The 27,079-nt window shown below is 45.7% G+C and overlaps 1 protein-coding gene across 1 annotated transcript in view; it reads right to left on the bottom strand.

Annotated features, from left to right (window-relative positions):
- Window positions 1–83: 83 nt before the first annotated feature.
- The window catches only part of malrd1 (MAM and LDL receptor class A domain containing 1), a 41,867-nt gene continuing 14,871 nt past the window's right edge, over window positions 84–27,079 (bottom strand). The window contains exons 18-33 of the mRNA XM_053412698.1: window positions 26,505–26,793; window positions 19,410–19,655; window positions 17,903–18,060; window positions 12,837–13,017; window positions 10,856–10,984; window positions 10,552–10,713; window positions 8,700–8,857; window positions 7,533–7,734; window positions 6,727–7,005; window positions 5,223–5,351; window positions 4,272–4,338; window positions 1,989–2,080; window positions 1,761–1,857; window positions 1,350–1,410; window positions 332–439; window positions 84–234 (exon numbers count right to left, since the gene is read on the bottom strand). Coding sequence (XP_053268673.1) covers window positions 133–234; window positions 332–439; window positions 1,350–1,410; window positions 1,761–1,857; window positions 1,989–2,080; window positions 4,272–4,338; window positions 5,223–5,351; window positions 6,727–7,005; window positions 7,533–7,734; window positions 8,700–8,857; window positions 10,552–10,713; window positions 10,856–10,984; window positions 12,837–13,017; window positions 17,903–18,060; window positions 19,410–19,655; window positions 26,505–26,793 — 2,460 coding nt within the window. The 3' untranslated portion in view covers window positions 84–132. The remainder of the gene's footprint in view (window positions 235–331; window positions 440–1,349; window positions 1,411–1,760; window positions 1,858–1,988; window positions 2,081–4,271; window positions 4,339–5,222; window positions 5,352–6,726; window positions 7,006–7,532; window positions 7,735–8,699; window positions 8,858–10,551; window positions 10,714–10,855; window positions 10,985–12,836; window positions 13,018–17,902; window positions 18,061–19,409; window positions 19,656–26,504; window positions 26,794–27,079) is intronic.

Raw genomic sequence — 27,079 nt, forward strand, 5'->3', positions numbered from 1 at the left:
GAACTCCCCTCCTCTCTTTGACTAGTTTCTCCTGACTTGGCATCTCAGCAAGTCAAGACACACTCATCAAGTCTTTGTCCATACAGTCCGACCTGGATTTACTGCAGCGTCGATATGTAAAGTCCACTGTTTTTATGCTTCCGAGCTTCTCTGCTCAGTGCCATTAGCATCAGGGGGGGAATTGTACATCGGGTTGGTGAAGGACAGCTTGGCGTCTCTCCAGGTCGGAGCCTGCTGCGGAGTAATCGAAACAAAGAGACGAACATCATGTCACCGACCTCTGCGCACATAATTAGAGTGAAGGCTGAAAGGCCGAGCCGAGACACCTCACCTCCACCTCTCGCCTCCAGGGGTAGACGCTAATGGAGAGCCCCCGACCATCACTCTTCCTGGGGTTAAGCGTGGGACAAATGCCTGGTCTTTCATGAGGGGACGGGAGCTGAGAGAAGCAGAATCATGTGCGGCAATTAGAAAATGACATGAGCTCGCACAATTCAAATCTATCGTTCCATTATGTGTCCATAACTGCATTTTTTAATGTTCATAAAACCCTTCATCATGTTTCACCGACTCTCTCCACCGCTCGCTTTAACGAGTGCTGGGGCAAGTGCTGCGTTGTGGAGATACCAGTTCACGCTTCACTATTTATAACTGCGCCCTAACTGTCAGTATCATGAAAGAGAACATGTACAGACATGCCAATACAGATATAGAAAATTCATACAGACACATATTTACATGTGTCGTGTGTGTGTGTGTGTGTGTGTGTGTGTGTGTGTGTGTGTGTGTGAGACTGGAACATAATCTGCTTCCACTTGTGGGCATTAGCACATGTATGAAAACTTTTAATCCAATTATGTGTAAAGTAAATGTGGAATATCATGAACCTGCATTTCATCAAGCTGTATCACACACACACACACACACACACACACACACACACAGACACACACACACAGACACACACACACACGCAGAGGAGCCATTATCCAAATGAAAGGATGTGGCTGCATCTTTCAGTGGGACGGCAGTGATATGAGTAGTTGTGGGGCAGAAGGTCGACAGTGGGTGGAGGTAAAAATGTGTAGATCTACTCAAGTGCAGTACGAACCATGAGCACAATTTTTCTCGGGTGAACATTTCAACATAAGCACAAAAACATCCACAGACCCCGAAATCAATAATCCTATACGTTAAAATCAATATCCCAGACATGTTTGACCTATAATAACAAATCCACCTGTTGTTTTAATAGGAGTAAAGAGATCATTTGATTTGTGCAGGTGAGAGACCTGATGCTGCTCAAACTGAATTCGCTGACGAGTGATTGGTCGACTCCGTGCACTGACCTCTGCTCTCCGGTCCAAGGCTGAGTCGTGCATCACCCCGTAGTTCATCTGGTCAGGTTTTCTGCAGAGTCATCAAATGCACCAATCATCACCTTCATCATTAACAGCATCATCATCAGTGTCAGTGTCATTGCTGTAACCATAGAGTGTTTATCAAGATGAATGACACCACAACGAAAAAACATCTTGATCGCCCCCTGGTGTCTGGTTGCAGCACATGTCATAAACCCTGATGAATGTTTATCTCTGTGGCTAGTTTGGTTTCAAATAGTTAATCTATTGACAGGCGTTGATTGACAGGTGAGACCGACTCTGGCTCCAAATGACCAGATATCTTAGCTTCATTTTTGGAGAAAGTGGAGACATGTCATCCATCTTTACACACAGCTCATGGTTGAACCCACAACTCACATTAAGGAGCATCTTCTCCTGCATGCAGCCAGGACGCAGACGGCGACTCCAGCTACGAGCAGCAGCAGTCCAATGCCGATGCCGGTGTAGACAGCATCTACACAGAAGGGAGGAGGATGTAACTCTTGCAAAGACAAGTGGCTTCAATGAACTGCAGAGGCACTGATGCAAGGATACAGAAAACAGATTGAGGTGAGACGGCTTGATGGAGGTGTCTTTCTTTATTACCCATCTGCGTGTCCTCTGGTTCAGGTGTCGGGGTGGAGAGAGACGGCTTCGTCCTCACGTGGCAGCGGTTCCCCGTCCATCCTGGAGAACATCTGTGTCCAGACATGGAAAACAGATCCATGATTGATACAAAGACTTTCAGGGGGAAATCAATCGTTCAAACTTTATTTGTTTAGCACTTTTCACAGTTCAAAGTTAGTGTAGGGGATTTGCAGGTGGTAAATCCAAAAAGACAGTTCAGATATAAACTGTAAAAAATATAACGATTAAACATCTGGAAGGCTTTGAGAGAATAATGTGTAGTATTTAATCTTTTTATGGTATTTGTTGACAATATAAGACACAATAACTTCAGCTTTATCCTTTAAAAACAGAACAAATGATAACACTAAAATAGATAAAGAGAAGAGACTATACATAAATCTTAAGCGCACATATTCTCTCACACCATATTTTACAAAAGCACTCTCTTGACAAATGGTGTAGGATTTTCCTGCGGGACATCCTGGACCTGAACACAGACTAATTGCAAATAGTTTGGGGCGGTCTGGTTTGCTGCATCTCTGGAAAAGAAAAGCAAGTTCTTCTCTTCCCAAACAAGGGTCGTGCTCCAAGTCAACATCTGTTCGGTATCAGCTTGATTTCTGAGCAGCATTGACCTTCTAATGCGAAACACACAGCTCTCCACAAAGCCACGCGGTGTCATTATCATTCAGAGCGGGTCAGGGCACATATTGTGTGACGGCCATGGCAGCGTGCCGTCCCTGGCCTGCTTCCCCCCGGTGGATCCTGCTCGACAGAGTGGAGAGACGTGACGCAAATACTGAGCCGGAGGAAGCCACCGTTTCTCGGGCTCTGCTGCAGCAGGCCTGCTATCAGTGCTGGAACGGACACAGTTCCCCAACCGCACAGAATGACGCTGGTGCAGTTACATAATGAGGAAGCAGCGGTGCATTTCAGCGAAAAACAGCCGTAAAATAGCTTTAAATCTCAAACTCCCAAAGAGTTTTCCTGCTCCAGCATTTCAGTGGGATAGTATTTGCCATAACGTGACAGAATGTGACACTGGGCCACATGCAGGAATAATTTTGCATTCCAAGATGCTGGTATGAGTGACGAATATGATAAATGCTGCCTCTGTGGGCAGGTTCCTGTTATAGAAATCTTACATGCTGCAGAGTTTTAAAGGTCCTAAGGGATCTAAGGCAGAAATTGAATAGTATTAATTCTAGCGATGTTTTCACACGTATGTGTCGTCTAAATTGAACACATTTCTTTTTCGTTACCCTAGAATGTCCCATTTATATTTAAACAATTCATATTTACATCAGAAGCGGGTCCTCTCTACGGAGGCCGCCATGTTTTTTTTACAGTAGCCCAGCCTGGACTAACTAAACACCTTTTGAGCTTTTAGGACAACTGAAGGCTGCCACAGGTTTTGAAGAGGAGGGTTAGATATTTGCATTAAGACCGTGAGTCCTCAGGCTGAAGGTGAGAATCTCCCTTTCAGTTTCTGACCAATCAGTGACCCCCTGGTGTCCTCAGAATGTAGGCATATTCCTTCCGTTTCTCCTGCTGCACAACTCGCATACATTTTTGGGGGAGAATGACAACCTTCGGAAAAAAGAATGAAGAAATGTGAATCTCTCAGAGAGGATTCACTGGCGCATGATGATGTTAGCAGATGCAGCAGCAAGTCCCATTATTGCATTCTTCGTTTTTATAAAGAAATATCCCATCACAGATATTCCAGGCTGCTGATGCAGAAGCTAAATTGACAAGCTTTCTAGAAAACCTCCAACAAAGCGAGCAAAGAGTTTGTCTCCAATGTGTTTTTGAAAGGCAAACCTAGATTCCTATGACAACCTATAGCCGCTCAGCATATTAATCTCATTTTTTTGTGGTCTACACACTGGGACCATTGGTAGCAGGGGCCGTGTTTAAATATTTACCAGGAGAATCCATCAGAGATTCCCAGGAAAACTCTGTGCTGGTGTATAAATGAAGGCAGAACCACCCTGGTTAAGCCGGGGGGGATAAGCAGATTCCCACATGCTTCATGGAGCGTGTCTTTTCCAAGGAACGAAACCAGGCTGATGGGATTTCCATGTTTTAAGTCGCACAAAGAAAGATAAAGGATGGGAGGGGGAGTGGGAAGAGGAGACATGATACTTATCTTTGTTTGTGCATGTTCACGAATGTGACCGAGTGTGTGAGGTGTGTGCGTTTGTCTGTTTATGAATGCACGTTTGTGTGTGTGTGTCCTGGTGAAGTTGAACTCACGTGCAAACAGGCCCGTGTTTGTGCACGAGACATGAGCCCCGATCCAGGCAGAACATCGGAGGACAATCTGCAAAAATAGAGATTGACCGTCACGGCTGAATCTTGTACAAACAAATACACAGAAAAGAAAAACTTCCCAAGATTTGCCTCCACTCTGTTTCACTGTCTTTTTCCATTTCTCTCTTTACCCGACAGGAGACAGAAAAACACTCCAAAAAAGTTGCTCTAACACAAGAAAATGAAATCAGTGAACCTGTGCTGTGTGCTCCTCCATTAACCTCAGGTACCGTCCGCTTGTACAATGAACCACAGACACATCCATTTTCCTCCTGCATATCTTCTCCCCTCTTTAAGTTGTGTGAGGACTGACTGTGGAATAATCTTCACGTTTGAAGCCCTGAAGTTCTGCTCGGCTACTGATAAAGTTACTTTGGCTCGGCAGTGGATTCTGATTGAACGAGAGGTTTCGGTGTTTGTCCTGAAAACGCAGGAAAGCGGAGGATTTAATGGATGTTGGCAGCGTGCAGTAACCTGCGAGGTGTGTTCTGAAGACTAAACAGCCCGACTCGAGAATGTCCCGAGAGCCGGTGCTCTGGGTGGGAATGAGCTGGATAGGGATTTGGCAGCACTACACTCAGAGGTGACTCATGAGAGCTGGATATAGCGGCAACAACAACTATATGTAGCCGTTAAATAGCTAAATCCATGTATTTTAGAAAGAAATCTCCTTTTATGTAAACAAACATAAAAGAACGGTCTTGCTGCTAAAAAGCCATATTTAAATCGAATGTCACAAATGGTTTAGAACTTTAGATCATAGCAGGGTAATAATCTGAAATCATAACAATATACTGAGAAGTGAAAGGCACAGAATGAACCCGGTGTCCTGTCATGGACAATGTGGAGCAGCAGAAACTCAGAAAGGGGCAGGGGCTGGTGAGGAGATGTTACCATGGCAGCTGGACTCGTCGGAGTGGAACGGCCGACAGTCGGCCGAGCGGTCGCAGCGCTTGTGAAGTGGGATACAGGCAGGTGAGCCTTCTTCACACACCAGTTCTCCCAGCTCGCACTGCAGCAGAGCTGTGGGACACCAAAAAAAAAAAATGAAGAAGAAGCAGAAGCAGAGAAAATTGGTAAAATATGTCGAGGGAGGGGGGGGGGGGGCAGCGTGCATTCACAGACAACTATGAGCAGCATACTATAAAAGGGATTAGAGATTGAAAAGCTGCTTTGACACTTTGATCCTAATCTGTGGGGATAATGTGTGTGTGTGTGTGTGTGTGTGTGTGTGTGTGTGCTTTCCTAATTTCCCCTCAGTGGATAATGATATGAGCGTCTCACAAGAAGGGGATTTAAACACATTCTTTCAGTTCTTGCATGAAAATTCAAACGATCAAGGCAGGAGAGCAACAGCTCAAAATGTTCACTAATCTACAACGCAGGTCATTAATAGGTTAAATATGGAAATAAACAGGAGCAACACAAATTCTTCTTCCCAGTTTTAGACAAAGGTATAAAGTTTGTCTCACTGTTTCAAATAAAAAGACTAAGCAGGAACATCAAGGCAACTGAGCTCCCTTTAAAGTATCTAGATCTGCTGTCTTCATCCCAATGCAAAGGAGGTGGACTCAATAATAACAATGGAGTTTATCACAGTGAAAAAAGCATACAAAACCAATACTGTGGATCAACAGAAACTACTGTCAGCAGTTTGTACTAAAACTATTCCTTTTATAGTATTGTAGTGTTCAAAGAGAAAATGTCTCTGGAACGAGATGAAGCTGTCGATTTGTCAAGTGACCATCAGGTTGGAGAGAATTCATGAGAAGCTGGAAAGTAACTCTGGTGGCTTTCTGACACATTCTTGCAACAGAGGGTGTTGAGTGCATGTGACAGCAGGTTTTTAACATGGGTCACGATGCATCTCTCTCCACTGGGGATGGAGAGCACCTCTGTCAGTGCAGCTGGGCCGCACAGTGAATTACATCCTCATTAAAAGCATTTTAAAAAGGCGGCCATGACCACAGGGAACCATCATGATTCTGTAACTGCAGTAGACAATAGATTGCTGCGACTTTAGCCTTTATATGTAACAGGTAACACAATATGATCAGCACTGAATAAACCCGGACATATGAAGGATGTTGTGTTCACTTACTCGTGTAGAAACTGAAACACAGCAGAATAGAGATGAGATTGCTAAGATGAAAACGAACCAACTGCTTGTCAGGGACTAGGAAGCTCTAAACTGATCTGAAGGTAATAATATGAATCGATAAAGTGAATCATAATTGACACCTCTAGACAAAGTAGGTGATACACTTAAGTTGTTGTTGTGCCATATATTTGTTTCTATTGCTCATCACATCGGCAGACTACTAAAACATTCTGTCCGTCTCCATCTCTGTGTCTAGACGAAGTAATTCCTGCTTCATAAAGACAAACAGATACTCACGGCAGCTGAATTCGTCTTCTCCGTCAGGGCAGTCGGGAACACCGTCACAGCGCAGTATGGACGGGAGGCACTGGGAGTCTGAGCACTGGTAAAACCCAATGGGACAGAGGACCTGAGGAGGAAGAGTCCCGGGTACCAGGGCCGGACAGCGCTCTTCATCGGACTCATCAGCACAGTCGGGCTCTCCGTCGCACCTCCAGCTCTGTGGGATGCACTGGAAGGAGTAGGCACACAGGAACTGGTCCGCGCTGCAGGTCAGAGGCTGGGGAGTCACTGGTTCTGTTGGGACACATGGATACAGATGAACACAGAGAGATGAGCGAACTGTTCCCATTGAGTTTAGCTCACATGCAGCCAGAATCCTGGATTGAGGAATCTCAGAGGAATGTTTTGAGGAAACAGAGAGGTTTGTTAGTGGCTACAGCTCAGAGAGGGAGATCAGGGTGGAGGGAGGAAGCAACACAACCTAAATGTAATTGCTTTCCCCCCATACTGCTCTCCATCTTGTCCCTCAATGCCGATCCAGGCTCCATAATATATATATATATATATATGGACCTGCAGGGCAACAGGCTCCATTAACTCACTACAAACCTCCGGAAGGTCCCCACAAGTTATATGGAAACAAAGAGGATGATGGAGAACAGAAAATGTGGAAAAATAGGAAACAGGAGAAGGTGAAAATTGGAGAAGCATGAAAAATGTGCTGGCAGGGCCATGAGGAAAAACTAAAACAAGTAATTTGAAGTGTATAAGGACAAAATCACCCCAGGGAGGAAGAGAGAAGTATTATATAATAACTTTACCTCCAGCCTCACACTCCGGAGTGAAGGAGACGTCATCCAGGGCGATGTCCGTCCACATGTCTCCACCCACCTCCGCCTGGAAGGTCACTCTGAAAGGTGCCGTGTTGGACAGGAGGACGTTGGCGTATGTCCACTGGTCACCATGGTTTCCAGTGGTCGCCCACATCAACAGACTGGTACCACTGGGTCCCACAGTGAAGACCTGGAGAGCAGAGGGAACGTTAGGTCAGAATCTAATGGAATGATTTCAGTCTGAAAGGAAACAGCAAACAAATATAGGTTGATATTTTATACTATATGAATATATGTAAATATTGTATAATATGCAACAGAGCACAATATGTTTTGTGCGCTTCACATTTAATTGTCGCTACAGCCTCATAACAATGTGAATATTCATCAGTGGTATTTTCAGGGGATCTGGTTAAGTAAAGCATCATATTTCCCAATGAATTGTAGATTAATAAAGCAATTTAATATTAAAGGGAAAAAATCTACTTCCACAGGGTCCTTGGGTACATATACTTAACTACATCCCATCACTCAACTTGTTTTAAAACAAACATCCTCCTCACATCAGTGTCAACATCTCATGAGAGTGTCAATTCAATCATTATGGCTCTTGTGTGTATTTATAGTCACAGAAGTGTTTACCAAATGCAAAAGACAAACAAATCTTCAGTTTGAGTCGGCATTGCGATTCCCTGACTTCTTTAACATCAATAATTTAAGAAAGAGGCTACATGAAGTTTTTTATAGCACACATTCTTTCTAATTAGTTATTTTTTTTAACATATGCTTATTTGTTGTTTTGAAATCCACCCAGCAGACAAAGACATCTAAGGAAGACAGGAAGTGATGGATATCTTAATAAAAGTTGTAAGGCTGATGTGCTTTGATGGATTATTTCCTGCCGGGGACACTTTCATTCCTTCCTGTGGGTATCAGGTGATTGACGCTGGGACACGTGGAACACGGCGAGAGGCTGGAGACAAACAGGACACAACATTTCTGACGAAGACAAAATGAAGCCTTCAGGTTGACTGTGACGGATCGTCTGGCAGCGAATGACAAAACAAGACAAACATGTTTGGAAGCTTGATGCCTGAAGAAAAAAAACAAAATCACTTTGAAGAGTTTATGTAAATGCAGCGGAGACGAGATCACCTTCAGTGTTCCCATCCTGTCTGAGCCGTGCATGAAGAACCAGAAGCGCAGGTGACACAGGCCGGCGCTGCCCGGGAAGGAGCGCCTCGTCGTCAGCTTGGCGATGTCCCCTTCCCTCTGAATGGCTGAGTTCACATACAGGAAGTTCCCTCCTCCACCTTTGGAGATAAACACAGATGAAGACGCTTCACATCTGTTTTTAAAAAATACCCACAGCTAGATCCTGCTCAACCAAGCAATTTCTGCTTTGCTGCTGGAAAAGAAATCCAATAACTTTCTTGTGCTGATTCCAGTACACAATATTTTGACAGAAGAAAGTGTTTGTGCTGTTGTGAGACGCAGCAGCCAGAAGCCAGAAGCTGCACAGATCCTCGGCGCGGCTGGGGCTGGAGGATGAGACGGCATGTGAGCCGCGCCAGAACAAAGTGTGAGTTTTCCACATGAGTTAAAGGGGATTTGAGCACAATTCAGAGCACGCAGCAAACTGTGCTCGCACCCACAACACTGGATTTTCTTGCTCTGACTCAAAGAGATGAATAATCCAAATGAAAAAGAAAAATACCCCAAAAAATTCACATTGGAAAATGTTATTTTCCCGATGAGACTTATGTGTCATGTCTACAGGGCCAGGTCTTGTCCTTTTTCAGCTCTCTTGGATGCGTGTGTACTTTTTGCAAACAATTCAAAGTATCGAACATACACTGTATTTAATATGGACCTAGATTGTGATTCTTGAAATAGATGCTTTCTGTTGAGTTTTTTTGCATCTATTCTTTTGAATGACCAACAAAAGGCGGTTTCTATTGAAGTCTTGGAGATATTAAATTGATTTATAAACGTCAGATGAGCATGAGGTACATCTGGGTGCAGGTGTAGGTCTGTGTTCAGTGTCTACGAAGACCACGCCTAAGAAGAATGTGGCCCCTGAATTGGGAAACAGCTTTGAGGTGACCAGGCCCTCCTCCGGTTCAACATGACCTGTCTTTAGTCCAACATTTGTCAGGAACTTGTCCGAATATTGGCAGATGTTTTAAAAAATGTAGGATGGGTTTAACATCTAATTTATATCACAGCAAAATATCAAAACAGAAAGAAACTATTGTGATATTTTGAGAAGGAGAAATCAAAACTGAATTTTCATCAACAAATGATTAATAGTTTATCAGAATTGTTGACAGTTCATTTTCTTTTCGATCGAGCCGTGAATCTAAACCTTGTAAATAAACTGAGGCGACTCAAACCTCAGCGTAACTCGGTGTCTTTCACTTCACTCCTCTGTTTGAAGTGAAGCAAACGGTTCAGTGCTAAATGGCTCCTGCCCCCCCCCCCCCTCCCCAAATGCACTCAAGGTCTACAAAACTGATATTGCCTTTTTTTCTCTACTATTTTCGTCCTCCTATATTTTATGAACCAGATGAGATTGAAAATTCAAATACAAAGACACTTGGAAAAATGAAAGTTCACGTTGCCTTGTATGGATGGGGCCAATTATAATCTCTGTTCCAGTTATTTATACTCTGAGATTCATCTCAAATTAATCAGCAGCAAAAGAAAAATCATGTTTTGACGCAGCAGCAGGATAAACAACAAGTCCGTCGCTGCTCAGCTCAGTGCGACATTGATCAGGATGTATTATTAACTCTGCTGTCATGTACTTTTTTACCAGATGTCAATTTATAAATACAAAAACTCTGAGCTTCCTGAGAGCAGGAAACAAGGAGAATGTGTCGGATCAGAAAGTACACACGTGTTCCTAATAGAGAGAGCAGGGACAAACAACATGTTGTGTTAAAATCAGAGTGCTTGAGTACACATGTAATCTCTGGGAGACAAGCAGAGAGAGAGTACTGACCTGGACTGTGGTCAGAGTGAGGTCCAGCTCCTGGCGTCTCAGTCTCGTGACCTATTCTCCAATCAAAGTTATCATCAGGGTCCTGAGAGAGCTGGCACTTCTCCTCCCACTGGGTTTCATCCATGTTGAAATTGCAGGCACCTGGTGAGCCAGCTATGTGGTCTGCTCGATGACGTACACAGAGGGAGAGAGAGATGGAAGAAAATTGCGAGGTGTTGTCGGTTAAAAGTTGTTTTGCTGCTCTGAAATCAAAAACAGTTCAGTTCCTGTGGGGAAGGAAATCTATTTCCCATTCCTGGCTCACCACAGTCCCTCTCGTCTGATTCGTCGGCACAGTCGGCCTTGTTGTCGCACACCAGGTGAGACTCGATGCAGCCGCCGCTGTGACACACAAAGTCCGTGAGCGCAGGACAGCTGACCGGCGCCACGGCATCTAGGAAACAAACAGGGGAACAAAGAAACCACGTCTGGAGAGGAAGCAATTACAGCTGGTGTTTGTGTTTCTTCTCCTTCTATCCAGAGACAGGAGCCTGTGAAGCATTCACCGTTCAGATCGACTAAATCTTTGCAACAACGCACAACTGTGTCCAATTAAAAAGGCGGCCTGCTCGCTTTGCCAAAGGGCACGAGGAGCGGAGGAGACAAAAGGCCTGTGGATGAACTCGCAACCACTTTCCTCCGGGCTTGGCCTCGGTGGTGCAGACAGGACGAAGAGAGATCAGGTGGATCAGAGGAAGTACACACACACACACACTCACACAGCTCAATTATGTGCACGTGTGTAGATGCGTGTGTGTACTCCTCTACTTCAAAAGACATTAAATGATGACTGAAATGAGGAACGAGCTGTTGGACTGCACTGCGGGGGGGTTGTATCCATCACGGGATGAGCTGAAAACACATTTGGCACACATTTAAAAATTTGATGGAAGTTGTGTGTGAGTGCCAATTAGCTTTTTGGACAGACAGTTTGTCTACTTGTCACTCCTCGCTGTCTCGCCTCTCAGTCTGTTTTGATTTACGTCTGCGGGTCACTGTTTACTTCTCTCCGTGTAAGTGTGTTTATAAGTGTGTGTGTGTGTGTGTGTGTCGCAGGGAAGAGCCTCGGCAGAGCCGGGGGGGAGGGGCCCGGACGGTGTCCAGCCTTGTGCCAGGTCCCGTGTAATGTGTAACATCTGTCTCGTCCATAAACATCAAACGGCCACTGACAGCGACTGTCATCAGGCAGAAGAGACGAACGCTCTGCCTCTAAGACATGCTCTCTCTCTCTCTCTCTCTCTCTCTCTCTCTCTCTCTCTCTCTCTCTCGCTCTCTCTCTCTCTCTATCTCCATGGTACTATCAACCGGGACGATCGTGAAGTAATGTCACAGCATAATTAGATCTCGCTTTTGAAGTTACGTCGGAAAGAAAGTTAGATAAAAGAGGAACGGAGAGAAGCAAGACAGAAGTTTAATTTAAAACCAATATAGACTGAAATCCACTAGTTTGGAGTTTTCCAGGCCACGTTTACAGCTTCGTTCAATTTCCTTAAGTGCTTTGAATAACCCTAGAATTTTTTACTTAAATCAAATTGCATTGCTTCAGAGAGCTACGAGGTTAAGGTCTATTTCCAATATGACAGTAAATGAGTTTCTCTTAGTATCTAAGTCAAATCACAGCTACTTTTAAATGAATGAGGCGATAAGAAAGACTTGTGCTGAAGCCTTCACCCGCTGACTCTGATTACTTTGCCACGTGATGAAATCTCAAGCTTTGAAAAACCTTCCCCTCCACCGCTTCATTTGGGAACAATGAGATTTTGAGGCACTTTTCATTAGAACACGTTTTAAACACCTAAATCAAAGATGACAGTGCAATAAAGGAACAGAAAGCAATAACTTTTACTTAAAAAACACAGCAAACAAAGCTGGAGGACTTTTATGATTTTCTCTGGTACACGGCCTTATAGGCAACACCCAATGAATACCTTGTTCTTGTGCTCTTTCAATTAAATTAGAAGAATATGATATATACGATTTTTGAGTTGTTGTTCCTACTGGAGTTGGCGTTTTCCCGACACAAAGAACAAGATTAAATGAGAAAAAGAATAGTAGCTAGATTTAAGTTTTTATAGGAATTAGCAGAATTGTCATTAGTATAGTTTCAGTTCAATTCCAGGGATTGGTGCAGTTCAATCTTCATTGCTACTTTATCTTTTAACATTGTTCTTTATATTTCGTTTAATTCGGTTTGTTGGAGAAAGTCAAGCGGTGTAACAAAGCTGTGTTGTGTATATATCACCTACTTGGGGCACAGTCGATGAACTCCAGGTCGTCCAGGGCAGCTCCTCCGCTCACGTCCCTCGAGCGAATCCCCTCGAATATCACCTCAAAGTTCCTCAGCCTCCTCAGGGGGACCTCGGCTCGCAGCCACTCGTTCCCCTGGTGCCCCGTTTTGTTCCACACTTCCAACAAGTCGTTGTCTTTCTGTGGAGCAGAGCAGTGACACCATCACACTGTGGGTATTTCACTCAGATTGCACCACAGTGGATTCCAAGCTGCTGCAGAGTCAAACAGAAACTTTGAGTTTCATAAGAGTGAAGAAGTTTGAGTTTGAATGAGCTGGAATGAACTCCTGGACAGACGGCTGCTGCTGAGGAGTCATTAAAGTCTCATTAGCAGAACACCACAGTAATAAGTTCCCTACCTTGAGAGCTGATGATCACACTGAGCACTGCTCTCCTTGAGTTATGGCCATGGATTTCTTTCCTGCCGCATCAGGTCAAATTTCATGCCCAGTAACTTAGTAAATCTAATAACGTCCCAGTTAACTGTACTGCTGTTCCAGTAACAACCACACAGTGAGCATAGTTTTCCATCTTCCCACGGTTTTGCCTAGTTTGTGCATTTTTTATGGTCTTTGAATTTGCATTTCAGTTCTCTGGACTTTAGATTTGGTTTAAAGGGTGGCACGGTAGACCAGTGGTTAGCACAGTTGACTCACAGCAGCGGTTCAAACCCCACTTCAGCCGAGGGTCTTTTTTGCGAAGTCAACGTGTTCTCCTCGAGTCTACGTTTGTTTTCTCCGGTTTTCTCTTCGTGCTCCCTTGTCCTCTCTGTCGTTCAATGGGTTCAAAGTTGGAGTTCACTTAAGTTTCAGTTTCGTACACATTCCTGTGTTTTGCCTTATTTCAGTTCAGATTGCCTTGTTCCTGCCAACCTGCCATGAAACACTCGAATTCTTCAAATTCAATTACATTTCTTCACTGCTCCCATCTGCCTGCATTTGGGTCCTGCTTTCTACAAACCTCACAAGAAGTCACGACAGACTTGTTGGTTTCTTTCTTTTCATCAAAAAAAGACGTTATATGGATCAGAGGAGCCTTATTGCAATTCCCTCTCTCTAAGTTACCTCTATTCGGCGGAAACACACACTTTCGATCTTGCTCCTCCTCACTGAGGTGATTGCAGAGATTGTTAAAATCCACTTTATCTGAAGGTCAATACGGTGAAAGCGCTGCCTAGTTAAACCACTGAGTGTTTAATGGAGGAAAGTATAGGTTTTACTACCCATCCTGCAGATGCTCTGGACTTGAACACTGGCCTTTATCAGGGGCGGACATTTTGAAATGTCACACTAGATAATCACTGGTAATAGTGCTGACGTTAACACATGCCACTGTTTCATTATTTACATGTGCCTCTCCCACTGTGACGTGTCAAAGTGTTTGCTGGGAAAAGCGTCCTCGTCCTCTGGTCTTTTTTTAAAGGCGACATAATGACAGCACTTCTATCACATTGCATTAATAATTCAGTTTCAGGGCAGTGACATGAATTATTCTCCACATCATGAAACTTCTTATCCATCTCTCACAAGCACCTAACACCTTTATTATCATAATTTACATCTAATAGAGATGGTTTCATGATTACAAATGTGTATGTTTTTCATTATTGATCTGCCTGTCAAACCTCACCTTTACTTTGCTATTCGATACGATGCAATTATCGGAAAGAGGTGTCAAGGTCTTTATTCCAAATTCAAAGCTCATGACCTCAAATCTGGACATTCCGAGGCGAACGTGGATGCACAATAACTAAGATATCAACCCTGTTGTACTTGAGGTTGCAAGGACCGACTCTGGTGAAAGAGAACTACTTGAAAACCAGAAGGACGAGCAATGTCACTTCCGACGCTGCAGTTTGAAAGCCTATTAACGTGCACCCTTGGGTGAGGCGTGCACAAGCTGTCTCCTCCACTTTAGGCCAATGGAGCCCTGGCTTGAAATAATCTTGTTACTGCTGGAGACGAGCATAGATTAACAGGCAGCGTTACAGCACGACTTATCCAGATTTATGTCACGGAGTAAAGGCTCGATCCATAAAAGCAAGCGACTGACAAGTGCATGATGGGAGCATGCACCGCTCATGCTTGATGTGTGTGGGGTCGTATCAGTCCGAGCATTTATTCCGTCAATTTGCGGCTTCCTGAACTCGCAGTCGGGGCAAACGCGACCACAAATTCAGTTTGCCCAAAGTGAAAAGTGGATGTGCATTTTGCATAATTTAATTGTGTTATCCCTGCGGGGGGGGGGGGCAGCCAAGAGGCCAAAACCAGAACAAAGAAAGTTGTAATCACAATAAAATGCGTACTCTATTGAAAGTTTGAAAATCCCTAATGTCCCAGCCCCTGCACTGAATGTTCCACTGAGCTGAAATCCAATTTGTATTCATAGCTTTTTCATTTTATGGAGCCGCTGGCAGCTGTTTTTCTGTCGACTCACCTTCAACTCATTGTGCGACTGCTTGTTCCTACTCAGTTAAATAATGTTACAACTTTAAGGGCCACATCAGGATATTGTTCTCCAGACAGGACTGTGCTCCAAATCAAGTCTAAACGATTAGTCCTGTCATGCTCGTGTTTTCCTTGGGTAGAACGTCTTCTCTTTGGCTTGACAGGCAGACGCTTGACTCACCATAATGGCCCCAGTTGAACCCACTCCACCAAACATAACTGTATAAAAGGAGCTAATGGAAGGTTATATAGCTTCATGGTAAAGTAATTTATCTCAACCGCTAAAAGAATATTCTGATTCAAAATACGTCCGACAGCAAGTAATACAAACTGCCTCAGATCTACTATGAATAAACTGACAGAGGCAAATACAATACTGGATATGTGCATATATCAGCACGACTTGCATGCAGACGAATCCCGTGCAACAGATCTGAAAAATATGATATCTGACTTCTGCACAGTTCCACGTTCTCTCTGAGACTCTGTATTCTCACTTCACAGGGGGGGAAAGAAAACACAAGACCTCCTCGGACTGTTACCGTCATTAACCTGGAATCCCTTTGTTCCTCAATCAACCCTTCAACGTGGCTCGTATCTTATTTGCTTGCAGAGGAGATCTTGTCGTGATCGTGAACATGTGTGTTTGTTTACCTGGAGGTTATGCAAATTCAAGACTGTCGCACAAAGCAATAATCTGTAAGTGCTCATGTCTCTGAACCTTCTAGGTCAAACGCACACTTAACATCAACTGTGTCTTGTGAGACTATATAGGGACATGATGGGGGGACGCGATATTGGTTTTCTGTGTCTCTCTGTCTCAGGCACTCTTCACTCAATGTCTGAAATCAAACGGGACGCCCTTTCCACTCACCACCCGCCGGCTGTGTAACTGATTCCATTGCCTCATTTTCATGTGAAGAGCTGACCTTCTTCAAAAGGCCACGTTTTCCATTTTCCACTCATGTGTGAACACGAAAAATGGTCCAGAGGCATTCATCATCTCCCCCCTCCCAGACAGTCACATAATCAATCAAGCAGCCGGGCTCAGATATGGTGCAAATTGTTATTCAATCCGCACCAGGCTTTGACGTGCAATCATTCTAATAGTATTTGAGTATTTGTACAATAATTAAATTCAAAACAACATCAATAATTACATAATCCTCATGCACATGTGTCGGACTAAGTATATGAGCTACGTCTGAGTTTGGGCAAAGACAAAACTTTTAGAACACAGAGCTGGGAACATTCTATATTTCTGTCTTTGTCACGATTTCAAAAGGAGAATGAAACTAACAGTGTAGTGCATTTACCAGTGAAGCCCTCAGGTTCTGATTTAAGATTTTAATTTGTTAAAGTTGCAACTACAATACCACCTACCTCCCCAAAGCCAAACCCTGCTAAAAGTAAAAATCTTATGCAAGACATTTTTTTATAATACTGCCGACAGACGGCAATGACCACATAACCTCATTGGTTGAGATGAATAATAAATAATAAAGACTTAATAGTTGAGTTTTGATAGTTTGTGATAAAATAAAATCATGCACATTGTAGGCTTTAGTCAAACAAGACTATTTTCAGCTTTAAAGTAGGTATTTAATAACCATAGCCCACCCATTAAAGAAACTACAACCTGTGTTCATTGTAATAAAGATATACACTGAATGTACATGTGTACTACAAAGTACAATACTGTGGTTCACTTAAGTATTTGGAGAACATTGCATTTTGCTTTGAGGATCTATCAGACCTTTAATCCATGATGGACGTTCTCTCCTGAAGCTGTAACAACATGGAGTCTGGTGCCTGCAGCACGAGCTTCGGTGTAATAACATGCAGATTATTGCTCGACGGGAGCGCGACAAGGTGTTTGAAGGCAAAAATGTATTTAGTTAAATTTACATAACTTGCTGATCTTTTTTGAAAACTGCACAAAACACACAAGGACACCCTAGCGGTCTTGCACGAGCTGCGCATACGTGAGAATGGGACGCGGATGGAGAAATCCCAATCCCTGAAAGTCGGCTGTGTGTAATAAAGATGGAGGCAGAACGGCTAACAAGCAAGAAGCCTGCAGCTGACAAGCAGGACTGACACCAGTGTACACCGCTCGGCCACGGCATCAAACCCAGGTCTCTGTTGTGGCTGATCGTTGTATTCCCAGATGGTGGGGTGGGGTGGGGTTGGGGGGTAACCATGCTCCCTGTGACTCTCCTCTTCATCACTTCGTCCCTAACAGATGCCTTGTAGATCAAACTCTGGCAGAAAGATCGACAGCCACTCCACTCTTCTTCTTTTTTTTTTACCAGATTACCGAGTCATGTAGACAGCTCAGCGATTATGAGGCGATTACTGTCGACATTAGGATGATTTATCATTATCATTCAATATAATAGATACTTCTGACCGAGTGTTGAAATGGTAGCTCTGCTAGATGGATGGCTGCAGGTCTGTGAAGCTCTTTTCATAAAGTATAGTGGCGTCAGTGGGATTCATCACTCTTCATCTCGACCCTGTGCGAACAGGGACAACGCACATCTGAATTTGAACACACTCCCGCAGACTGTTTACCTTGATCAGCACCCGGATGGTTCCCAAGGCCTTGTGGGAAATGTAGTACCAGAAGGAGAGCCTACAAATGGCACTGGACTCTTTCCAAACACAACTTCGGATATGAGCTTTATCCCCTTTGAGTCCCATCGGTGTCGCTTCCAGATAGACGAAATGACCTGGAGAGAGAGACAGACAGGAAGTGATGGAGGATAATAGCAGCAGCGAGGCAGAGAGGGATGATATCTTCCTCTGTGTGGGCAGCTCTTGCAGCAAATGACAAATTATAGGGAGGTCGAGAGCAGTGTGGCAGGCGGGGGGGGGGGGGGGGGGGTGAGGGTCAGGGGTCACAGAGTAATCTCTGACACGTCTCCTAATGTCCGCTGCCTTTTGACACAGGAACCAGTGAGCAGGGTTTTCAGTCCAGATGAGCTCGTAAAGTGAGGAGAAGGGTCAGGACGACGGCTGAATGCAAACCCAAAGGGAGCGGGTCTGCACTGTTGTGGTTTTCTTTCTGCAGTTTTTGTTGCAATTTAAAATGATCAATAAAGAAAAATGTAATAGTCAATTATGTTTTACAATTACAACTAAAAACAACCTTATAAACAACAAAGCCTTCAGATTAACAAAGAAATAAAAACCCTGCTTCTCATCATATTTATGGGGGCCATTTTTCAACAGCAGCCCGTTAGTGTATTTACATTCATATTCATATACATTCATTATTATGACTTGCATGTAATGTGTTTTGATTTGATCTAAATAGATTTAGTGCCAAATTAACATTTCCTGTTTCTCATTGGAGGAACAGAACTGACTAAAACTCAGAGTGGCTTTTATTGTCACCAGCGTATTAGAGTCTCAAATCCACCTAACACCTACATGCCGTTGGATTGTGGGAGGAAGTGGGAGAAGCTGGAAGAAACCCACAAACACAGGGAGAACATCCAGTCTCCACACAGGTTTAGTATTTATGTCTTTGTTTGGCTGCATTTAAAACAGACAAACTAGTTGATCATCTGTTGTGATCTGACAAAGTAGCTCTCAACGTGTGTTTGTCCTGAGCATTAAATAATTCTTAAAGCTACTATGACAATCGTAGAATGATAATTTCAAGACATTTAGAGGAAGCACTTCCATAGCAGCTGTTTGCATGTGCTCTTTAGCATGCACATTGTAAAACAGTTACTGCCCTATCTACCCTGCATCAATCACTAGAAGGCTCACCTGCTGCACACTCGCATGCTGAGAAGTAGCTCATTGATTTTGTCCCTGAAGTGGCTGAAACAGTGCATGAATTAAACATGGTGGAGAGCTACCACAGCAGTTCAGCTTCAGCACGTGGGATTTTTAAAGTAGGCTCAGTTTCACTTATTCTGAATACACAAAAACCCCCCTAGAGGGAAAGTGCACTTCTTCAGTAATATAATGGGGATTCAAGCAGGACGCTGAGTCAGTAAGCAACTTCCTTTTGATTGTGATTATGTTTAATTACTTGAAGGTTTAAGGGACAATCGCGAACACATACCAGTTTCATCCGCCAGCGTGTGGTCGTATGGGGGCCGTATGCCCTGGACCGATCCCTTGCCGAGCGTCCAATCAAAATTATCGGCCAGGGAGCTCTTCCATCCACAGCGGCCATTCTCAAAGGAGCAGGAAGTCCCACAATCCTTCTCATCTGTGCCGTCACCACAGTCGTCTGTGAAGTCACAGCTCTGCCCCGATTGAAAACAGCGGCCGTTGTCGCACAGCAAGAAGCCGGAGGGACAGGAGCCTGGAAAGTAAGACACACGCATGGAATATATTTTAAACCATCCTGTTGTGGACATGGTCGATTGATGTTGCAGACACATTTTTAAATCTGTTAAATGTGGAGCCTTTGTTTAATTTGCACCATAACCAAAGTCTTACAACAAGAACCTTCCTGCCGATTTACACTTTTGTTTTATGTACACGTGTCAAATAACCTCACCAGTTGCAGCATCATATTCATGAGAGTGGCATGATCTGATGAAAGCACACAAGCTTACATCCCATAATGTAAAACTTTTCTCATAAAACAACGTTAACACTATTTTCTCCCCGTAAAACAACTCCTGTGTGCTCCAGATTAAACAGGAGAACACTAGAGCTCTGTATGAACTTCAGAGCAACAGAAGTTGACTCAGGAGTGGGCATAGTCCATCTCCATGTAGCATCAGGGTCTCTTTAAGAGGCTTAAGAGGACAAAAGAGCATTGGGCTCTGAGCCCAAATCAGTGTATCATCGGCTAGTGGTGCTGGAATCTGCTTAGTTTGGTGCCAAGCATTCCAGCAGGGCCAGTGCCCGGCTTTGAGAAGCGTTCGAGAGGTACATGAGGCGTGATGAAGAGGGGTGGTCCCTATAATTAAAGCAGAGAAAGGCCCATAAGTCCCTCCTGATCCTTTGTTCCTCTTCAGATGCACAGGACCAGAAGCAATGTGCCCCAACAAAGGCGCAGAGAAAAGCCAGGAAGCCACAGCTCCCGACCGCGAAGCCCCGGCGCCTCACCGCCGACTGAGGAGCCCGGCTGAAGCTGCAGGTTGATCCAAGAAGAAGGGAAGTGAGCGTTTGAAGATGATACTACTTCACCTCTCTCAGAACAGGTCTCATTGTGTATGCAGCTCCTCACCTGCGACTATGTGAATTTAGACTTGTTTGAGGTTTATATCTTATTATATGGATAAATTAATGGCTTACATTCCAGTGAGCAGTGTGACCTTCTCACCTCCCCCCTAATGATAAACCACATGTGGGTCAGTCACCCTGAGTGTCACACTGCCCTCTGGTGATCAACTCACATTAAACTACTAAACTAAGTCATCCAACTTTTACTTTGAAAGATGCAAAACAAAATAGAGCTCTCTTTTTCCTTATAGTGTCTGCAATGTAATCCTAAACCCTGAGTACATATTATATCTCGCTTACACTCGTTTTCTTTTATCAATTTATAAATGAAACTGTATCTTCATTCATTTCTTGCCATGCATGCTGAATGCAAAGCCTCCATATTCTTTTATTTGCCCGTGGAGTTGGTCTACATGCACAGAGGAATCTGCATATACCACGCCATTGGCATAAAACACATTTATACATGCTGAGCTTGCAAAATCACTAAGTGTGAACTGGCTCTCAGCGCCCCCACACTGAAATGCAAAGTGGAGAAGCAGTGGAGGGAGGTGCCCCAGTAGAGCGTCAGTGTATAATTACAGTTCCTACTGTCCTTGATCTGATTAGTATTACTACACTGTACTACACTGCACTGTACTGCACTGTACTGTACTGTACTGCACTGCACTGCAATGCACTGCAATGCACTGTACTTTAATGTATTGTACTGTACTGCACACCTAGAATATATACACTAGAGAAGCCCTGTTCTCTAAGGACCCATTCAGATATATGGGATGAAGAGGCCCAGCAACACTAACAGGTGACTGATAGACTACACAAACTACAGAGCAAGAAACAGCCGACATCCCAAATGCAGACATCAGACAGGAGTCTCAGGCAGGAAAAGCAGAACAGCACTTGGACCTAAAAAGATCTGCTACATGTCTGAATTCATGAGCATTACCCCCAAAACCCATGAGGGAGATTTTTCACATTCACGTTCAACTTTAACATCAACTGGAACTCCAGTGGCCACCAGGCAACCGATGAGCGGGAGAGTGCGACGATGAACTGTAAACCTAATTAACAGCGCTAACATGAAGGCCTCATTAACATGCAGACCTGCCTTCAGATCTGAGCAAGACCGCCCAACTGCAACGCTCTCTAGAGACCCATTAATACTCCCGCTCTCCAGGAGGGAAGCTCCACACAGAAAGCGCAAATACAGACAAATGCAGGGAGACAGTGAGTCAGTGAAGCAAGTTGAGGGGAAGAGACGGCTGAGAGGAAAATTAAAACAAATCACACTGATGTTTAAGATCAGCTCGTCCGGCTCTAAATGACAGGGAGACTCTTGAAGTAGACACACAGCTCAGGAACTCAGTGTTTCGCTCCAGCATCCGATAGTAGAGAAAGTCAATGCTTTTAATAGGGCAGTTCTATCTGCAATGACACTGATAATAAATCAGACGATGTTGTTTTAATTCAGCTCATAAAAGAATGTGTGGGGTGCAGGGAAATGTGTAATAGTTGAATAATTCAAGTCTGAGATGCAGACAATGGTTTTTCAAAGCACCTTCCTTTCTCATGGCAGCATAATCCTTGAGAGGTTTTTCAGAGTCAATCATTCAAGAAAGTTTTCAAGTTTAGAGATGTGAGATGTTCCCAATTTCTACACAATCTGAAAAATGCTTAAGTCCTTTGCGGTTACATTTGTTGAGATTTCTTTTTCATTTGCATCATACAAATTTAATGAATTGGCCATATTTCAAATTAAGAGGAGCAGTAAATAATCCTCTAATTGCCATCTCATCTCATCTCATCGTCATCCGCTTATCCGGGGTCGGGTCGCGGGGGGAGCAGCTCAAGCAGGGGGCCCCAGACTTCCCTTTCCCGGGCCACATTGACCAGCTCTGACGGGGGGATCCCGAGGCGTTCCCAGGCCAGTGTTGAGATATAATCTCTCCACCTAGTCCTGGGTCTTCCCCGAGGTCTCCTCCCCACTGGACGTGCCTGAAACACCTCCCAAGGGAGGCGCCCAGTGGGCATCCTTACCAGATGCCCGAACCACCTCAGCTGACTCCTTTCTAAGTAAAGGAGCAGCGGCTCTAATCCGAGTCCCTCACGGATGACTGAGCTTCTCACCCTATCCCTAAGGGAGACGCCAGCCACCCTTCTGAGAAAACTCATCTCGGCCGCTTGTACCCGCGATCTCGTCCTTTCGGTCATCACCCAGCCCTCATGACCATAGGTGAGGATAGGAACGAAGATCGACCGGTAGATCGAGAGCTTTGCCTTGCGGCTCAGCTCTCTTTTCGTTACAACGGTGCGGTAAAGCGAACGCAATACCGCCCCCGCTGCTCCGATTCTCCGGCCAATCTCACGCTCCATAGTACCCTCACTCGCGAACAAGACCCCGAGGTACTTGAACTCCTTCACTTGGGCTAAGGACTCATTTCCTACCCGGAGTAAGCAATCCATCGGTTTCCTGCTAAGAGTCATGGCCTCAGATTTAGCGGTGCTGATCCTCATCCCAGCCGCTTCACACTCGGCCGCCAGCCGATCCAGTGAGTGCTGAAGGTCACAAGCCGATGATCCAATGAGGACCACATCATCCGCAAAAAGCAGTGACGAGATCCTCAGACCACCGAACTGCAACCCCTCCCCACCACGACTACGCCTCGATATCCTGTCCATGTATATCACAAACAGGATTGGTGACAAGGCGCAGCCCTGGCGGAGACCAGCTCCCACTGAGAACGAAACTGACTGGCTGCCGAGGACCCGAACACAGCTCTCGCTTTGGGAGTACAGAGATTGGATGGCCCTGAGGAGAGACCCCCTTACCCCATACTCCCGCAGCACCTCCCACAGTTTCTCCCGGGGGACCCGGTCATACGCCTTCTCCAAATCCACAAAACACAAGTGGACCGGTTGGGCATACTCCCAGGCCCCCTCCAGGATCCTTGCGAGAGTGAAGAGCTGGTCCGTAGTTCCACGTCCGGGGCGAAAACCGCATTGTTCCTCTTCAATCTGAGGTTCGACGATCGGCCGAACCCTCCTTTCCAGCACCTTGGAGTAGACTTTACCAGGGAGGCTGAGGAGTGTGATACCCCGATAATTGGTACACACTCTCTGGTCCCCCTTTTTGAACAGGGGAACCACCACCCCGGTTTGCCACTCCTTTGGCACTGTACCCGACTCCCACGCGATGTTGAATAGGCGTGTCAACCATGACAGCCCCTGAACACCCAGAGCCTTTAGCATTTCTGGCTGGATCTCATCAATCCCTGGGGCTTTGCCACTGCGGAGATGTTTGACTACCTCAGTGACCTCCACCAGGGAAATTGACGACGAAACACCATCAACCTCGAGCTCTGCCTCCAACATAGAGGGCGTGTTATTCGGATTCAGGAGTTCCTCAAAGTGTTCCTTCCAACGTCCGACGACCTCCTCAGTTGAGGTCAACAGAGTCCCATCCTTACTGTACACAGCTTGGATGGTTCCCCGTTTCCCCCTCCTGAGGTGCCGGATAGTCTTCCAGAAACACTTTGGTGCCGACCGAAAGTCCTTCTCCATGACCTCTCCGAACTTCTCCCACACCCGCTGCTTAGCCTCCGACACGGCAGCAGCTGCAGCCCTTCGGGCCTGTCGGTACCCTGCAACCGAGTCAGGAGTCCTCCAGGATATCATATCCCGGAAGGCCTCCTTCTTCAATCGGACGGCTTCCCTGACCACCGGTGTCCACCACGGTGTCCGAGGGTTACCGCCCCTTGAGGAACCTAAGACCCTGAGGCCACAGCTAGCCGCCGCAGCTTCAGCAATGGAGGCTTTGAACACTGCCCACTCCGGCTCAATGTCCCCAACCTCCACAGGAATGCCAGAAAAACTCCGCCGGAGGTGTGAGTTGAAGATACCTAGGACGGGGGCCTCCTCCAGACGTTCCCAGTTCACCCGCACTACTCGTTTGGGCTTACCAGGTCTATCCGGAAATTTCCCCCATTCCCTGATCCAACTCACAACCAGATGGTGGTCGGTTGACAGTTCCGCCCCTCTCTTTACCCGAGTGTCCAAAACATGTGGCCTCAGATCAGATGACACGATCACAAAATCGATCATCGATCTTCGGCCTAGGGTACTCTGGTACCAGGTACACTTATGAGCACCCTTATGTTCGAACATGGTGTTTGTTATGGATAATCCATGACTAGCACAGAAGTCCAATAACAAACGACCGCTCGGGTTCAGATCAGGGAGGCCGTTCCTCCCCACCACGCCTCTCCAGGTATCTCCATCGTTGCCCACGTGGGCGTTGAAGTCACCCAGCAGAACTACGGAGTCCCCTACTGGAGCCCCATGCAGGACTCCATTCAGGGTCTCCAAGAAGGCCGAGTACTCTGAGCTGCTGTTTGGTGCATACGCACAAACAACAGTCAGAGTTTTCCCCCCTACAACCCTTAGGCGCAGGGAGGCGACCCTCTCGTCTACCGGGGTAAACTCCAACACCGCGGCGCTCAGCCGGGGATTTATGAGTATCCCCACACCCGCCCGGCGCCTCACGCCCTTGGCAACTCCGGAGAAGAATAGAGTCCAACCCTTATCCAGGAGTACGGTACCAGAGCCGAGACTGTGCGTGGAAGTAAGCCCCACCAGATCTAACTGGTAGCGCTCCACCTCCCTCACAAGCTCCGGCTCCTTTCCCCACAGCGAGGTGAGGTTCCACGTCCCCAGAGCCAGCTTCTGCCGCCCGGGTCTGGTCCGTCGAGACCCCTGACCTTCGCTGCCACCCATGTGGCTGCGCACCCGACCCCAACGGGTCTTCCCACAGGTGGTGGGCCCATGAGATGAAGAGAGGGGGGGTGCCACGTAGTTTCTTCGGGCTGTGCCCGACCGGGCTCCGTGGCAAACCCGGCCACCAGGCGCTCGCCATCGAGCCCTCCGTCTGGGCCTAGCTCCAGACGGGGGCCCCGGGCTTCCTCCGGGCCGGGTCACATCTCCTCTTCCGTCGATATTCATTGAGGCTTTTTGAACCATTCTTAGTCTGGCCCCTCACCTGAGACCACTCTGCCATGAGAGACCCTACCAGGAGCACAAGGCTCCAGACAACACAGCCCTCAGGTTCACAGGGACACGCAAACCTCTCCACCACGATAAGGTGACGGTTCCAGGAGAGGAACCGTCACCTCTAATTAACCGTTTGCTCTAATTGCCAATATGAGCAAATTGTTTTAGTGAAAGTCATCACAACTGTATTCATCAACTAGTACCAAGTAACTTAATAGCTTTTATAAATTCATTGATTTGGCACTATGGTCTCTAAAGACATGTTTATTTTAAACCCTCAACAATTTTAAAAGCTTTATGTGAAATTGGTTCTAAAGGGAAACAGATGGTTATTTAATAAAGGTAAGTGGAAAGACTGCAGCCCAGGCACTCTCCTTGTCACAATATAATTAAAAAGCCGTTATTTCCTGGCAAGCTAATCTGATCCAGCTCCGCTCTGGTCTTCACTGAAGTCTTCAGCAGAAATATACTTACTTGTCTTTATCACTCCTGTGCAAACCAGCCCGGCCATTTTACCACAATTCTTGTTTGGCAAAGGGCCCTAAAGTCTTTGTCTCACTGAACTGCCGCTGTGAAAGTTTGCACCGGAGCCGTTAAAGGTCACTGATGTTATTCAGCTTCTCGTCGGGCTTTACAGGCCGATGATATTATACAAATGGTTTCTGACCCTGTCAAAGCTACCTGTAAAAACAAGGGGAAACTGCTGTGAAAAGAAATCTAATACAAATTGGGAGAGGCAAAAAGAAAGAAACGTTTGCTCGGAGGAATTGGGACGTATCACAAAGTGGACAAATTAACATTTTGACCTGAAAACACTTTCAGTAATGTGTGGATAGTTAGAGGAGCGCAAATGAACCAGGGTAAATGAAAACCATAAAAACACCGTCATGGGCTCAGCTTGAATCAAACGCAGCAGTTGAGTTCATACCTGCAGGAGGCGCAGGAGTGTTGTCCTCTAATCCGTCCGAGGAGGTGAGCAGACACCCCGGAGAGAAAGTGATGTCATCGAGGCAGATGTCACCCTTCCAGCTCCGGCCCACTTTTCCCTCGAACATGACCTGGAAGTCTTGAGTGTGGCTCAGCCGGATCTCCTTCATCTGCCAGTAGTTGCCCTGGTCTCCTGTCAGGCTGAGCAGAGGATGAAGCTCTCCTTGGCTTTTCCGGGACAGGCTGAGGGTCCCGATGCCGTCCCCCGACATGTGGACGTAGAAACGCATCTGGGCAAAGGACACAAAATTAGAAGTACCTGAAAAAAATACTACTGTAAAGGAGAATACCCAGATTAATCGACTCTGTGTTAATCGTGTAACTTGATTGATGCACTGTTCTCCTCTGCCCTTGACTTTGCTCAGATTGGAGAAATGTTTTTGTCTGGCAGCGTTATCGCTTTTAGGTTTCCTCTTCAAATAGAAGCGTGTTCATGAGCTACAACAGCCCGACGACCCCCTTCATCTCAGCCTTGAGACAGACAGTCCTTCTCTTCTCCTCACCCCCCCACCCCTC

The sequence above is a fragment of the Pleuronectes platessa genome, chromosome 20 (genome assembly GCF_947347685.1).
Source record: "Pleuronectes platessa chromosome 20, fPlePla1.1, whole genome shotgun sequence".
Classification (NCBI taxonomy): domain Eukaryota; kingdom Metazoa; phylum Chordata; class Actinopteri; order Pleuronectiformes; family Pleuronectidae; genus Pleuronectes; species Pleuronectes platessa.